This window comes from Sparus aurata, chromosome 12 (genome assembly GCF_900880675.1).
Source record: "Sparus aurata chromosome 12, fSpaAur1.1, whole genome shotgun sequence".
Lineage (NCBI taxonomy): Eukaryota > Metazoa > Chordata > Actinopteri > Spariformes > Sparidae > Sparus > Sparus aurata.
The window spans coordinates 19,655,712-19,672,880 of NC_044198.1; the positions used below are offsets into that span (position 1 = coordinate 19,655,712).

General features: G+C 40.3%; 1 protein-coding gene across 2 annotated transcripts in view; it reads left to right on the forward strand.

Moving 5' to 3' along the window:
• LOC115593106 (carboxyl-terminal PDZ ligand of neuronal nitric oxide synthase protein) overlaps nucleotides 1-17,169 on the forward strand; it is a 51,019-nt gene that overhangs the window by 12,241 nt on the left and 21,609 nt on the right. For both annotated transcript variants that reach the window (XM_030436473.1, XM_030436474.1), the window contains exons 3-6: nucleotides 12,427-12,519; nucleotides 12,753-12,811; nucleotides 14,578-14,686; nucleotides 16,104-16,245. In XM_030436473.1, coding sequence (XP_030292333.1) covers nucleotides 12,427-12,519; nucleotides 12,753-12,811; nucleotides 14,578-14,686; nucleotides 16,104-16,245 — 403 coding nt within the window. The remainder of the gene's footprint in view (nucleotides 1-12,426; nucleotides 12,520-12,752; nucleotides 12,812-14,577; nucleotides 14,687-16,103; nucleotides 16,246-17,169) is intronic.

The window sequence follows — 17,169 nt, forward strand, 5'->3', positions numbered from 1 at the left end:
GACTTCTGCTGTCAAAACCTCTTTTTAGCTACCTACACGGCGCGTTTGTAGCTGTACCGTCTTTCTGCTGACTATTTCGGATTACTTTAAAACCCTCAATGAAGCAATATTGTGTTTTCCATCTGGAGACAGGCTTATATCCTGTTCAGACTGAATTAATGGGTCAACTCAGGTCAGCTGAGTCTCCTCCTGACCTTCTCCTGACCTCAGGTGGATGTTTGTCGACTGTTGCATGAATGGGAATCCTATATGCGGGCTACCATCCTGGTTGCTATGTGCATTAGCACAACATTAGTCGGTTCCAGCCTCCTAAAAAGGATTTGTCGCTTTTCTCTGTCATTTATGATAGTAGATGAAGAGTCTTTGGTGTTTGGACAGTAGGTTTGACAAAAGAAGCAATCCCAAGAGTTGTAATGAGCATTTTTATAACATTTTTGTATGTTTTCGGATTGTCCTTTTGTCCATCAGTCTCATACTTGTGAATGCGATATCTGAGGAAATCCTTTCAAATTTGGCGCAAACGTTTCCTTGGACTCAAGGATGAGCTGAATACATTTTGGTGGTCAACGGTAAAGGTCACATTGACTTCCGCTCCATCCCGTTCTCCTGTACGCAGTATTTCAGGAGCACCAACGGAGAACTTGTTCGGATTTGGCAATAATGTCCACTTAAACTAAAGGATGAGCTAGAATTTAGTGGTCAACGGTCACTGTGACCTCGTGTCATTCCCATCCTCGTAAATGCCATTTCTTAGGAACACCTGGAGGGGATTCGGTAAAAAACCTTTTGCTGATATTGAGCTTTAGGTAATTACAGTTGCACCATGTCATGAAGCTCTGTACAAATGGTCTTTCAGTGAAGATGGCCTATTTCAAGATATGGATCACTACACTCATTATCTGCAATTTAGCATTTTGTCTCTGTGTTGAAACACTCATTTTATCTATAAAGTTCCACGAATGGATGTTTTTAGGAGTCCTAGACGTGTCAGTAGGATTGCATTTGTTGCTTTGGTCCGTCAGGGACACAATGGTTTCCCCGTTAGACTCTAATTGGATAAATTATGTGAACAAAGTGCTGCTGCTCATCCCCAGATATCTGCTGTCCTCTCAGACACTAACAAGACAACACATTCTCTGCTGTCCAAATGACAAGGCTAATGAGACTGTCACTCAGATTAACAATGTCCCGGGCTCACAGAGGACCATGTCCCTGCCTGTCAAACTCCGTCCTTACCGTCAGTCACGGTGGCAGCATGGGTTTTTAATAGATCAAATAAAGTCAGACATGTGTGCTGTTTGATTAACTTCAGTGTTATTTATATAACACGCTGCTCTGCAGTTAAAGTTTGGGAAACTGTTTCTCTGCATTCATTGTTATCTCCACTTGCATCGAGCCATCAGGGCAGAAAACCTGAATAGATAATGAGGGAGGAGACAGCCCATAAGCTGTCTAATCATATGCACTGGAGGCATTAGCATATTTTCGGAGCAGAATCTCAATTTCCCAAACTTTGTACTTTTTTCTTGGGCTTTGTCTGAATAATTTGATCCCACTTGGATCTTAGCGTCTGCTCTCTCACTTTCTGTGTGTGTTTGGGGGTTAAGATACAGCCTGTGCTCCTCAGATCTCTGTTGTATCTGTCTGTCTGATTGTTCCTTTCTCCCTCTGCCATCAACTACATGAGATTCACCAAACTAATACTAAGACAGTGTTGTGTCTCCATTATCCCAGCTAAAGGTATTACTGAACTATACTTCTTAACATTGGTCCCAGTTACAGTAGATATAAAACAAAGAGATCTGTCACCGAACATGTAACTTTTGGACTGTATTATTACAAACAAAACATCCTTGAAGCTTTGGTCAACATCCATTAACTAAATGATCCTGAATATGTATCAAAACTTAAAGGCCTCCTGTCACATCTTTCCAAATAAGAAACTGAAATGTAGCGCAAACAGGCTTAAATGAAACCATCCTATGTTACACATTAAAGTGGGCTTAAAGGTCTTGGCCAGCACTACTGCATATGTGGAAGAAAGTCTATGAAAAGCCCTGAGGAGCATGTAATCTGATATAAAAGGAAGCCAATGGTCTAGCTTTGCACTACTATAACAATGTTGGACTCATTGTGGACAGTTTGAAGATAATTGATCAAAGTACTTAGAGATATCCCATGTTTTATTCCACAAATTCTTCTTCCTTTTCAGAATCTGACTCCTACATTACCCACAATGCAACTTAGCCACTGGGTGATATCACTGGAAGAAATGTATTATTCTGTGTTTTGTTGTTTTTTGAAGCAATGACAATAAACATATATTCTATTCTATTCTATTCTATTCTATTCCATTCCATTCCATTCCATTCTATTCTATTTAATACAGTTTCCTCTGGACCCACAAAACACATCTATACTGCTTTTTTCTCATATGCAGTAGCTCCACCCAAGACAAACATGCTAACACGCTAACCTGCTAACATAGTTGTTATGGGCGTGTTAGCATGTTTATATTAGCAAGTAAAGCCTTACATCTTGGTTTTGGGCATTCTCACGAACAAAATATCACAGTGATCATCTTGGTTACCGGACTCCATACGAACAACTGCTCATCTCCACTCCACTCCAAGTCCTTTGATTCTGCACAAAATGCATCCGGTGCTTTTGATCTATATGATTACCTCTAATCTGCTATGGTGCATTGCTTACTGTGAATCTAAGAGCCTCAGTGATACAGGGCACAACAAATGTGAAAAAGCTAACTTTACTTTTTTTCAGTTATTTTTTTCGGTTTGCCATGATTTTAGCACTTCTCCTGGGTGTGAATTGATCTTTACCTTGACAACTGCAAGGAAGAAGAATTACACACAGCACTGAGTAGAGAGGAGGTGGCTGTCATCAACGAGTGCAGCGTAGTGACACACTTTGCACAACCTTCTGTTGTCGCCTGCATGAGGAGCTGTCTCAGTCCTCTCAGACGAGGATTTGGGCTACTCATGACTGAGCTTTATGAAAGCTCTCACACACTAATAAAGCCTCCTCCAAGGGGCATGTTTGCATGTGAGGCACAGATGGCACCCCACGTTTAACCCCCTGAAACAGGGTTAACATGCAGTTAATCAGGCAGTCGTATTTGGCCTCAAACCTTACATTGTTTTAGTAAATGGTCGTCACCTACTTTCTTGTTTTCCCCGGTTTATATTCATCCCTCACACCAGCTGTAGGCTCCCCAGTGTCCTGCCCATTCACATTTGTGTTTGTGATGCTGGGCATGTAGACATACAGGTTGGCAATAGATATGTATGCTGATATATTTAAGTTAGTCTAGGTTATTGTTAATCTCCATGTGTTTTATGCACTGAAAGGTTTTTTTACCTGATTTAATACATTTGAAATATATGATAATCTTTAGACTGATGTAAGGCTTTATTTATTAGCTGGATGTTAAACATGTCTCATATTAAACCCTCAAAGAGTGGACTCCACTGCTGCCCATCTACTACTCAACATGTTGACTATAAAGTAACATAAACTGTGTTTTTACAGTATTTGCATGTAGAACTGTGATGTGTGCCCCCCCCCTGCACTGAGTGCTGGGATTTTCAGGTTTGTGGTCTGACAGCGTTCGTCTCCGTAATCCTATTACTCTGACTGCTGCTTTGCCAGACGACTGCATTGGACAGAGGCACGCTCAGCATCTCTTAATCACCACGGTCCCTGTGTTAACCTCTTGCTGCAGAACGCTTTTTATCATTTACTTGCCAGCATGTTTGCATTTTTAGACAACAGTTTGTTTTGATTGACCTGTGAAAAAATGTTTACAGGACACACGAACCAGCGCCAAAAATACTTTGTTTTATACTTTATACTCTTGGCTGGATGAACACTGAGTGATTCCCAGACAGTGTCTGCTTGTTGAGCCAGTGAAGCACTTTATAAATGATATGCAGCTATTTACAAGCTTTAGAAAACACAAGCATGCATCACTGCTGTGGAACTAGATGACCCTTAAGGTATTGTGATGTGGACTTGGACTCATTGTTTTGATGACTTGTAACTTGACTTGAAAGAAAATAAATGACTTGAGACTCAATTTGGACTTGGAGGTTAAAGACTTGACTTGAGACACGAGGACTTGAATTACTTGTCTGTGTTCATTTCATGTTTTAAGGGTTTTAGAATATTTTCAGTGATTATTAATTATATTACAAACACAATTCATTGTGTCATGGAACAAGTTACATACATCGGCCAATAAAATTATTATGTGACAGGAACTATTATCTTGTCTTTTCTCTTCATAAGATTAAAAGCTGCAGGTAAGACTGCAGAATCATTAGGAGGTGAAGGGACTTCCCTTAGCTCGACTTGATACAACCTATCAGTTGACTTGACTAACCTCAGGAACCTATGGATCGTTTTAACTAATAATGATTAAAAAAATAATAATTATGTAATATGTTTTCAATGAAATTGTGATATTTTCTGTGAGGATTTAAAATCTTGTTCCCTGGCAAAACTACTCACATTTTGTTGCTCACTCTTGTTAATTTCACTGGAGCGTTTTGTGACTCAGATTTACTTGTGAAGGAGACACAGTCACTGTCTTTAAGTGGAATTATTTGGAAGAGGATTTCAATGATATTTTCTGTGTCAGACTCAAGTCAAGCTGCAGGTGTACTTCTGCGTTTGAAACATATCAACACCACATATATGTATATATATGTGATATATAATTATATATATATATATGTATGTATATATAATTAATGTGGTTTCTTTCTGAGTGCACATGTGGATGTTCATACTTTGAGTGTATCCTTGAGCACCTTCTTCCTGTACGTCTTTGAGAGAGAGTGTTTGGCATGCTCAGGTTGTTCCTTTGTATTTCCTCTATGTCCCATGTGACTAACCCTGAGTAGCCGCCGTCAGCGCTCTGGGACTGGCTGTCCTTTCACTGTGCCTGTCAGTGAGTCAGTCAGGCGTGGGTCCATTCGCACTGCAAGGGCGCCAACACTCAAGGAGTGCCTGCCCGGGCCCGCTCTGGGGCCTTAGCTGTTTCCCTCTGACAAGCTCGCTTCAAGTGTAGATGATTCTTCTCCAAAGGAACGGGTTGACTCAACCCATGAGTTCTCATGCGTGGCAGCTTCTCTGTCTGACCTTGCTGCTTTAATTCGAGTCTGAAGGACCTGACGATGATCAATTAAGTGTACCACATGGCCTGGTGTAATGGTTTCCCAGAGATTGTGGGCTCTGATTCCTTCAGTGCCTCTGTCCAGACGTATTAACACCAAGCCAGGATCGATCAATATTGTCTGTCAGCCACTATAAACACACTTGCGGTGCAAAGTAATGAAAGTCATTTATATAAAGAGTCACAGCTGTAGCTCCCAGATGGAGCTGGTGCAGTGTCAGTGCCAGCTGTGGTTACTTATTTATCTTCCAGGAGTTTATCACTGAAATCGAGAATAAACAAGCAAGAAAAAACCCACAAAATATGACACCAAAATCAAAGCTCTTCAATCAAAACTAGATACCGTGCTCGAAAAAATGTATTTCACATAAAAGCCTTGGTTGTTCTATACCCTTGCAGTAAATTGCAGTCTTGCGTGTAACCCTGCTGCCATGCAGAAGCCTTCGTTAAGCAGCCCTGTGAGCAGGCTGATTCCTCTTAGCACCCTGTCTCCTGAGGACCAGACTGCTGCTGCTGCTCACTGGAGGCTGCCAACAGACTTGAGCCCTGGAGTCCAATCGATAATATCTGCACTCAGGCGGAAACTGCTCGTGTGGGCAGAGACAGGCACTAGCAAGCATCTAAATTCAACAAAGACACACTCAAAAAACGTGTCTGCCTATCCAGCTCTCGTATCTTATTCTTTCCTTCTTTCTTTCTTTTTTTTTTTTTTTTTTTTTTTTTACACATAACACTACCAGCGTACACAAACACAGTCTCCAGTCCGTTGTAGATCTAGGCCAAGGTCGTCGTCCGTGGCGACTGTTGAGGTAATTGCTCCCTTATCACACTGCTGCTGACTAATGAAGAGACGTGCCAGTTCACTCCGGAGGTTTGGACCTCTCCAGCGTCATGGGAGTCACTCCGTCCTCCCTGCTTGGCTGCAAGGCTGAGAGACCTGTCTGAAAACACCGCTCGCAGGGTGAGAGGCTGGTTGAGCAGCCGTGATTAAAGCTCAGACTCTTTGTTAAATTAATGGGACATTGTGAGAAGCAGCTGCCCGGTTGCCAAAACAAGTGAAAAATTAGCACTCACAGTCGGAGTATAACAGAAAAGAAATGTGCTAATTTTATTTCAAATTGTTTCCTGCTACTTTGATTTCCGAGAAGTGTCTTTTCACATTAAATGCCAGGCTGGCCGGACAGCTGTTGTGTTTCTCAGCTCAGTTCTGCTCCCAACAGTCGTCTCTTTGTGCACCCAGTCGGGGAAAAAAGAAGTGAAATTCCTTGGAACTCCCCAAATCCTGAGAATTGTAATGAAGGGGTTGCTAGGTTGCGATCTATAGGGCCTATTGTGTACTCCTGTATGGAATCAATGGTACTACAGGGGAGCATCAATGACCCACAATGCACCCCACATTCCTCTGCTTTTCAGGATCAGCCAACGTGAGTGGGGGGTTGCCCATGATTTCTTATTCCATGATTTGGTTTGCAAAACCTAATCCTGCACATTAATTCACTCTAAAAATATCCATGAAGAGCAGGAGGGAAAAAAAGTGACCTTCTCTAACCTTTCCCCGTAAGATTCTCTGAAGCCAGACTTTCAAGCATGAAGGAAATTACATAAACTGAAGGACTTTCATTAAGAGCTTGTTGACAGGTACCTGTCAGAGCCCAGAAGGTTTATTTACAGTATCTGTAATACGGCTGCTTCCATATAGTGACTCAGAGCTCTGTTCTTAGAACTACAGTCTCTACAGGAAGGAGGACGACAGCGTTATAACACTGGAGACTCCCTCAGTAACCACAGGCTCATTCTCTACAGTGTGCTCTGATACTGAGTCCTCTTTATCCATCATGGTACTGTATGTGGACAGGGTTAAGTCTTAATTTGTATCTTGGAATCACGATTTTAAAATTGTTTGGTTTGTCAGTGCCACAGGAGTGAGTCCTAAAACTAGTACTTGTACTTCCAATTCCCTCTTCTTGAAGTCAGTGGGTTTCTTGAATGAGTTTTCTGAAAAAGGTGTTCTGTTTTATGACATAAACTTCATCAGTAAATCCCCGCATGTGAATAATAAAGCCTTTATGTGTCTTTAAAAACGTGGTCGCTAACAATGATTGGCTGAATGAGACTACAGTTAATTGCGATATGTCTGGTTTGGCTGATATTTGGTAATAACATTTTTATCAAATTACACATTTGACCTGATGATGGTGCTATGAAAGGTTAAGGGAAATTATTACCATTGATCATGAGGCGAACATGAATGTATGTACAAAATTATATTACAATCCATCTCAAAGTTGTTGAGACATTTAACTCGAAACCACAAATGTTAAATCTCACGGTGGTGCTACAGCAAAAAGTCATAGGATCATTAAATCTAGCAGGATTCATCCTGTGGGGACCATGCATGAATTGAATGGTAATCTATCCAATAGTTGTTGAGATGAAACAGAATTAAGCCAACTCTTATTCTACAGCCATCACAATGACTCTGATAATCATCAATTGAGGTCTCAAAGAAGCTTAAAGCTGATTTGGGAGATGTTTTTCTCATCTCTTGATGACTTTCAGATATTGAATAGTCATTATGGCGGGGCTTTGTTAGTTATTCATGCCACTAAAAGAAACTGTCACATCAGATTCTATTATCTTGTCTTCCTCTGATATTACTAATAAAAAGTGAATGGCCTCTTGTCTCCTCTGGTCTGATGTTGTAATATGTTGCACGCCTGTTTTAAAGCAGCAAAATTTATTGAGCTGGGTTCAAAAATTCTCCGGAGAGCCGGCTCTCCCTTCCTTCATTTTGTTGCACACAGCAACAGCCATCACTATTCTGTCTGACACTTTCATAATAGATTGCAGAGAAGAACGCAGGCTGAAATTTGTTCCGCTGTCTGGGAAGACTGATGAGTCTGAAGGCTTAAATGCACACATCCAGACTGAGAGAGATTTGGTATAACCGCTCTCACTAGGGTTTGCTTTAAGCTTGAACGCTGCTGTAGTCCTGCAACACCCACAGTCAGAGTCAGAGGCACAGTTTTAAGGTGCTAAGACAAATCTTTGAAGAGTGCATCTTAAAACTTAAAGCCCATATCCTCCACACGCCTGCTCAATCCACATGAGTCATACACGAGAACTCATGTGTTATGCCTTCAACTGTGCCCTCTTAAATTTCTCTAACATAATAATTCAGAGAGTGTCAGAATCTGTAACAGCAGCGTAAACTTAGCTCTGCTCAGGAAATATTTCCATGCTGTGCTGAAAGTTTTCTAACTGGACATGTTGAGGCTTCAGCAAACGTGTGTCACAAGCTTTTAATTGTTTTTGTTCTGTTGTCGGTTACAGGAAAACCGTAACAATGCAAGTGCATTAAAAGCCTGAATATTTCACAACACTTAGCACTTACGGAAAGAAAATATAAAAATTTCATGTTTTGCATGAAGTTGCAAAATCCTATTTTGCTTCACCAGAATCCTGGCATGAACTGAATTATACAGGAGCGGTTTGTTTTATGACATTGATGTGTTAGCAAAGGTATTAAGTAAGGTTGTGTGTTGTGGACTTCTTAGTGTGTAGCTCATTTATTTATGGAAAGTGCTTGTGTTGTTTTTTTTCTTTATACCCTCTGTCATTGGTGTTGCCAGCACGTTTTTGGATTCGGAGCCCCAACACTTTAGGTCAGTTTTTGAGCTTTTGCCAACTCATTTTGTTAGCGCCAGCTTGCCATATAAAATGCTTAATTTTTTATAGCTTTTGCTACAAGAGTTGATTTGATGGTTCTTAAGCAATATGCAGTATAGTAGCTTAAATGAATGAGTTACACATGCAGTTGTTTGTGCAGTTTTGTGATAAATGTTTGCTGGCTAAGTAAGATTAATTTAGCCTTAAGCTTACGTTATTGATTAGCCTATACAAGCCATGGCTGCTGATAACTGACTAAACATTAATTTTATTATTGCTCAAGTTAAGCCTTTTAAAAACCTTTATCTTGGTCAATCATTTCTTTATTTGGTATAAAATGTCAGAAAATAAAAATGAAAATAAATTGGGATCACATTTCCAAAGATTTTTACGGTTTACAACAAAAATCATCATTAAGAAAATTATGAAACCGTTAAAATGGGACAATACTCACAGCAAAGAAGGTGCAACTATAGAATATTTAGCCATTATGCTTAAGAAAATTGTTGGTCGACTATTATTAGTTGCAGCTCTTATCATCAAATCCAAGATGATATGTGTTTTTTGGAGGAATATGACAGCAAATGTAACCACGTTTTAACACATAGCCAAGATAATCCCTAATGAGACTTCTTGGACGATTTTGGATAAACAACATTGATTTATATAATAAAAGAAAATATATATTTTTTTTTTCCGGATGGATTTTTTCAGTTTTGGAGCACTAATTAGATAAAGTTAACAGAGAAAATTAGAACACTGAGTAAAGTCCATATTATCCCACAGTGAATAATGGGTGATCACATAGGCTTCATTGATTACACAATATCAAGATGATACACTCAAATTTTTGAAATGAGACAACAACGAACAAAGATGTGTTTTGTGAGGACAGCAGTTTGACCATTTGTTTTTTGGAAAGTCTCAGACATGATGTCTATGAACCCAAAGCTCACCAACCCTGGGGAATATTTCTCATAGCTATTGGAGGGATGGATAAGTGATTGAAGAGTAAAATACATTTTTGGTTTATGCACCATCTAATTGGAGGTAATGGCAGGGAACACTTCCCTCTTCTCTTTGTGTATTAGTTGATTGAAGGGTAAAGAAAATAATTGTACCTATTGTAAATATTCAAATGGAAATATTGTGAGTTAAATCATTCAGTCATATTTTTAATCTCGTCTGATAAGCTTGTACTGCCTCTTCTCCATGTCGGGTTTCCATATTTGGCAGTTTGAAAATCAGTCATTCTGCTCAGTCACCTTTCTTTAAATTGCCTCATCTCATCATTTTGCCTCAGAGCAAATACTGTACCCTGAATAGCAGTGGATTTTGCACTGTGTTCTTAAGCACACTGCAGTGGAGATAAATGACATTCATCGCCTGGTTTTTGGTTTCACACTTGAAGACATTGCTTTCATCTCACTACCGTACAACTTTTCCCTTTTGCTGCAAGAGCAGTTCTTCATTCCTGCTCTCTAAACCCTGGCTCGCGCCTCACTCCGTCTCTGTGGTGTGTTTCCTCCTCTCCCTCTCTAAACCTATTCTCCATTTAATCAGCTCTCTCAGGACTCAGTTCTGTATAATTAGAGACTGAAACTTTAATCACCATGGATCCAGGGCAGGGAGAGCAGGGCATTTCAAATAGACACAAGCGGAAAATTAGCTGCGGAGAAGGTATGGAAACCGATGTGACAACAATTGCATCATTGAAGTCGTGACTGGCAGTCTGTGCTGCACATTCACAGACAGTTGGGACACATCCTGTGTTCACACAAGACAAATAAAAGCCTAAATATCTCATAATCACGTGTGGCAGGCCTTGACTTGTTCACAATGCTCAGCTAATTGTTCCATGGCAGCATTGTGCAGCCGCATGAAAAGGTCACAGTTTGCAGGAGGTCCTTACATAACAACAGCTGTCTCCTCACCTCCTCTCCTTCTGTCTCCTCCTATCTGCTCACCCCCTCTTACTGTATGTCTTTGGACTCTTATACTCAACTTGTCTCCATAGTGGCATTCACTTTAACATTTGCTGTTAAAAAATGTATTTTCTCTTACCTTTACCTATTCATTCTTGCAGACTGGATATTTTTTTTTTCTGGGGAAAGCCGAGAAGAAATTGTCCAAACTGTTTTTTGAGTATGGCGAAAGTTATTTTGGACTTGGGCTGCTGACCTGATGAGGTTTTCATGTTATATTAAATGCAAAATAGAACTTGATGTATATTGTAATACAAACAATGTTTAAAAGACAGTTGATGCAGTGAAAACATTGTTACGCTGATCATCCGCTTAGTTTCACAGAGCTTTATAGTGAGTTTCAACTCATTGTTTTGCTGCTGTTTGGCTAGCTTTTATTTTGAATGTGTAGTAAACAGATAAGCCAGAAAGCTCTTTTCCATGTCGCTTCTCATTTGACCTTGTATAGGCCACAGTTTGGAGCACGCTTCATAGCTCGGGAGTCAAACCACTGCATTTTTGCAACAAGATAAATGGCTCTGGCCCCGCAGTCTTATTCTAGCCCTGATAGCTGGTAGCTAACAAGGGTTGAACTGTGCATCATGTTTAAAAGTGACACTGATGTGAGTCGACAGGCCAGACTTGCTAAGTTCCTGAGCAGAGAGCCTGGCCAGCTGACGAGATGGAAACATGTTAGTCGCTCGGTGCAGTCACAGCTGTTGTGTACCACTCAGCAAACAGAGTGGAGTCAAGCCTACATCCTGGGTCTTTTAACTTGAATCTTGTTGTTTAATTTAGCTGGTGTGGTTGAAACATCCTTTCAGCTGTGCATTTATAACACACTTATCAGCCAGGAGGACTAATGAGATAAAACGGGCAACTTTCAATGCTAGTAGCTGCATATAATTGGTCAGAATACATCTGAACTTGATATTTTGACCTATGGGAAGCTGCTTTCTCATTACATTTAAGGTAAACTTTGCCATCGAGCTTTTTGAGTGTCCTCTCCCATTTCGGTGGCATCCGAGAGCTACGGAGGAGGTCCTCATAGTTGGCTCGGTTACAAATATTCATCAGACTTTATCAGTGCACCTATTGTGAGCTGCCAAGCTATTAAAGATGCTGATGGATTAAAGTGCCCTGCAGATCATTTTTTAATGCTGACAGATTGTTCCTGCTTATGCCCTTAATTCTGTAAGCAAGCCAAATGTTGCAGCAGGATGGTGTTTAATGTTAATTTTCTAAAGGCAAAGTGTCTATATTTTCCTGGTTGAAGTCTCTCCAGTGTTTAGACTTCTTGCTTCTATTCGTCTTGTGTGATGATGAGTGTTTAGCAGTTTAATCGATGGTGAAAGTGATCGTCAGTTGCAGCCCTGCTGTTTTGTCAAATCAATGCTGTGATGAAATAAATGGTTTTCGAGCTCTCGTTAGGTTATGATTGATTTATCAGCCGTTTCTGTTCAGTTGTGTGTAATCAGCTGCTACCAAATCATCTAAATGTTTTACAGACGTTATTATTTCATACAGGAAGGATGATATACTATTAATATGTTATTCTGCTGTTCTCATCTGCTGTTTATTTTCTGTTTTCCTTAGTATGAATTCAAGGCCAAGAACATCAAGAAGAAGAAGGTCAGCATTGTGGTGTCTGTGGACGGAGTCAAGGTGATGCTGAGGAAGAAACAGAAGGTAGGACACTACAGACAAACCATCAAAGGAAAAATATATATAACTACATATAGATACATCACTTTCCACTGGATTTAGGAAGTAAAACACCAGAAATGAATGTCAGCTTAAAGTTACATGCAAAAGAGAGTTTTAGTTTTCAGTTTTAGCATACAAGTAATGATACAGGTATAACGTCTTTGTTATAAGATGCTTTAGCCATGTGTAATCATAACCATTTGTCCCTTACGCAGAGAAAAGAATGGACATGGGACGAGAGCAAGATGATGATCATGCAAGATCCCATATACAGGTTGGTGACAGCCTACATCACTGCAGTGTGCAGTTATATTCATAGGGAGATGCACATCAGGCTACAGAGTAGGCTATGGTTTAGGCTATGGCGTATGCTCCCTGACAAATTTCTACCTGAGCTGCTCTCAACAAGTTTGTCTTGTTTTGTCGACCATTTTTGTTGAACTGTAGCGGCAAATGCTAAGGTCACAAACCATCACTTTCTGTTTCCTGTGATCACTTCATAGTAAAAGTCAATTTGTGGCTCACCAATTAAATGATGCTAAGGTGAAGCAGCAGCAGTAGGAAATGTTCAGTTTGCATTAGCAGTAACTGTACAGCCCTCTATAGATAGTGAGCAGATTTTCCTGTGAAATGTCCGCTGTAATCGGTAACACCCAACGTAATAATGTATGTGAACAAATGGAGAGTCTTGCTATCTTTGCCACTCGCTTTTTTACAACGAGGGGATTAAACTGTCTGATATAAGATCCAGTCTGTTCTTTGGACTCGGCATGTTCTTGTTAGCTTCAACAGGAGTAATTACTGTGGGCATACTACAGATAACACATACTGTGTGTCTCTCTCAGTGGAAATGAGATCCTCTCACTAGGCCTCTCTGAGGATGAAGCTGAGGCTTGCCTCTTTAAAGGCCATCCAATGTACTATACCATGCAGGACTAATGTGCTTGAATATATGTGCCAAATGCAGCTACATTCATAAAACAGCTTAATGAATAATCTATAGTTTGAGCATGTAGTTGGTAGAGCATATGTTTGTATGCTTTCAAGGGAGGAACTGTCAGATTATATTCACAGCAATCTGGTATTTAAACCATCTGGCCAACAAAGTTTCAGTTTGTTTGCGAAAATATGTTCCCAAAGAAAATGCAGTCAGTCATCCCACCCCCACCCTAAATGTTTACATGATGATGCAGCCTGTCAACCAATCATCAACGGGCCGGTGAAGCTGTCAGTCACTGCTGAACACGCACACGTTCTTTTGGTTTGGAGGACTGAGGAATGATTGAATGTGATTTCTTTTTTCTTGTTCTTTTTTTTCCCCAGCTGGCTAAAATAAGCAATTATAGCTTGTGAGGCAACATCTGCATGGAAATGGAAATCTCAGAGATGGAAAGGAGTGGGCAGCCACTTAAAAGTGTCTTAACATTCAACATCTAACCAACTTGTGTGTGTGTGTGTGTGTGTGTGTGTGTGTGTGTGTTTATGAATTATGCATATTTCTGTGTGAGGGTCTCATTTAGCAAAGTCACGCCTCATCGGGGGCCTCCGTGTTAAATATAATTCTCCTTGTGTCTGTTTCTGTGTGTCCATGTCTTGATGCAGAGGGGATATGTAGTCAACTCTTTATCATGTGACTTTCAGTAGTAGATGGCCATAATCTTTTTGCTGTCCTTCCAGTGACGATGTTTTATAGCAGTGGCGCTACAGATTGAGATGCAGGGCAGACCATTGGCTCTGCCAGTTTACTGCAGAGTGTTGTTGGCAAGAGCAGAAGCAGACAGGATTGCATTCTTGTACAGTATAAGACACAAGGCGTATACAGAGTCGTAGGGCCGTGTATTAAGTGCTACACTGTATATTACCATTTAATTTATATCTGCACCAGGTCGGTCCTCTCTCCCTGATTTTTATATTGTGTTTTGGTATAATTTGAGGACAGTGACGGTAACAAAATGGGTGGATAAAATGATAAAAAATGAATTAACTTCTTTTGCATTTGGGCTGTTTTTGTAATTTTGTAATGTGTGTCATGTTTGCTAGGATTTTCTACGTGTCTCATGACTCCCAAGACTTAAAGATCTTCAGCTACATCGCGAGAGATGGTACCAGTAACTCCTTCAGATGTAATGTCTTCAAGTCAAAGAAGAAGGTAAAACAAAAGTCCACACAAACACACACACCTCCTGATAGTAGACATGCACAGCTGGTTACAGATCTACACTGTGATGACTGAAGCAATAGCTGACATGCCGGAAAATACACATGTTCACTTTCTTGCTGAGCTTCAGAGAAGATCAATACCATTTATGTCTGTTCATTACATATGAACAAGCGGATTATTAACCTAGCTTAGCATAAAGACTGGAAACAGGGGCTAACAGCTACCGGGCTCTGTTCAGAACCAGGCTAGCTGTATTGTCCTGCTTCCAGTCTTTCTGCTAAGTTAAGCAAAGCATCTCTCTGCTGTGGCTTCGTATGTAATAGACGGAACTTGAGAGCGGCATCAATCTTTTCTCATCTCTTTCTTGGTTGGATGTTGAATTACTCCCTTGACCCTTATCTGACCACAGATACAGGGATTTTATCATGAAATAGCACATTTATGGGGAAGAGGCTTCATGGCACAGCTTCAGCGCTGCTCTGTGTATCATCAGCTATAAGAGCTCCAGTTTAAAGAACTGGAAATGGACCTGTCAGTCAGCAATGATACAGTGACAAACCAATTATAGAGCAAGATAACATACAGCAGCATCAACTTAACTCTAATGCAGTGATAAGACGTTTTTCTCATTTTCTAACCTGTGCACTTGTTCATCTGACCACTCAGTTTGCTGATGTCATTGCTCCTTCATGTAATCTTCCAGCTGTATGCAAGTGTTTTTATACACTGTGGGACATACAGTACTGCAGACTTGAATGTGACTTGTTTCATTTTACTGTGTCCAGCCAGCAATGGCTGCAAGCTTTTTTGTATTCTATGTTTTTCTTCTTTTCTTTTTTATTTAGGAATTAATATCCTGATAATGTCAGCTCAGTCAATACATTTGTTTTTAAATGTTATCTTAAATTGAATTTCCAGTGGGCAGCTTATTTAATATCCTGTGGCTAACCACTGCAGATCCATAACCTGCAGTGAATACAGAATAGATGCACTCAAGGACAAGCTCCACAACTGCATTTTTGAGACAAGCATCTCCGTACCTTTCCTCAGTCTAAGCTGCTCTGTTGTTCTGCCGTCTTGGCTCGGAGGTCTGTTATTATCAGTCGGCCTTAATGGGAATTGTTCTGCAGAAGTCTTATTATTACTCTGTGAAAGAGAAGTATTCATCTGCATGTAAAGGATGACTGAGAGTGTGATTATTTTCAGTCTATTCAAAGACTACAGCAGGTGATTTCATTGTCTTAAAGCAGACAGGAGGAAGTGATCAGTGAAATTACATGTGGTGGTTATTGATGGAGTGAATATCCTAAAGAGAACTTAACTGTTAAGTACACCTCCTCACTCTTCTTCTAAACACTGGCTTTTTATCTCAAACTCTTCACTCCCTGCTCTCTCTCCCTGTCAGACGCAGGCCATGCGTATTGTGCGGACAGTGGGTCAGGCCTTTGAGGTGTGCCATAAGCTCAGTCTGCAGCATGCTGAGCAGGATGCAGACGGACAGGCGGATGGAGAGAGTGACAAGTCCACAGAGGAGCCGAGCAGCCAAGGTGAGGCCTACCTGACAGGATTTACTGTTATCAGCTATGCACAGTGTTGCCTTTGCCGAGGCCACTCGAACACACGCAGACAAATACACATTTTGGGTTATCATATTGTGGCTAATTTTCGTGATACAAGTGTGAAAAATAAAGAAAAATACTGTCTAATACTACATACTTTTTAAAAAAGGTATGTAACGTTAGGAACAAACTCCTGAAAAGTCTGCGTGAACAGATTATTTTCAGGAAACTTTGTGAGCCAAAGTCTGTTTGTACAGTTAAGTTTCAGTTTAGCCAACACCTGCTGCCGGTCTGAGTCTTCCAACTGTTAGAGAGCCAGCAACTCTTCATCAGCCAAACAGAAGAAACAGAACACAAAATTAAACTTCTTTGCTAACTTTTTCATGCTAGACTTTGAGGAGGTATTTTCTCGATTTGTTTTTCACTTCAGTTGATCAAGCGTAGCTTTTTTTTTTTATTACATATTAACTACTGAATGGATTTCTACAAAACTTGTAAGATGGGTGGTGCAGATCTGGGTTAGGAGATGGGTTTTTTCATGAGATTCTTTCGTCCTTATCAAGTTGGTACCTCTGAGTGATAACACAATCCATGAAAATGTTTCAATTGTGAACCAACCTAATAATTATGGAAACAAAGGCACACAAACACCAAAAGCTTTGTGGGTAATGTGGGGTGTTTCTTATTCTAGCTGTCATATAAAGTTGAATTTAGGCTTTTTACAAAATAATAATAGTACCAAAACACACATCTAGCCTGAGCAATGTTATTGTAGAAAAACATGATGTTTATGAGCCTTCACTGTCCATGTTTGTCACAGCAGGACTGTCTCTCTCCTGAAGCGTGTCTGTTTAGTTTGATTACACACCTCTTTATGGACTAAATCAAAGCACCAAACCTCACTAGCTCATT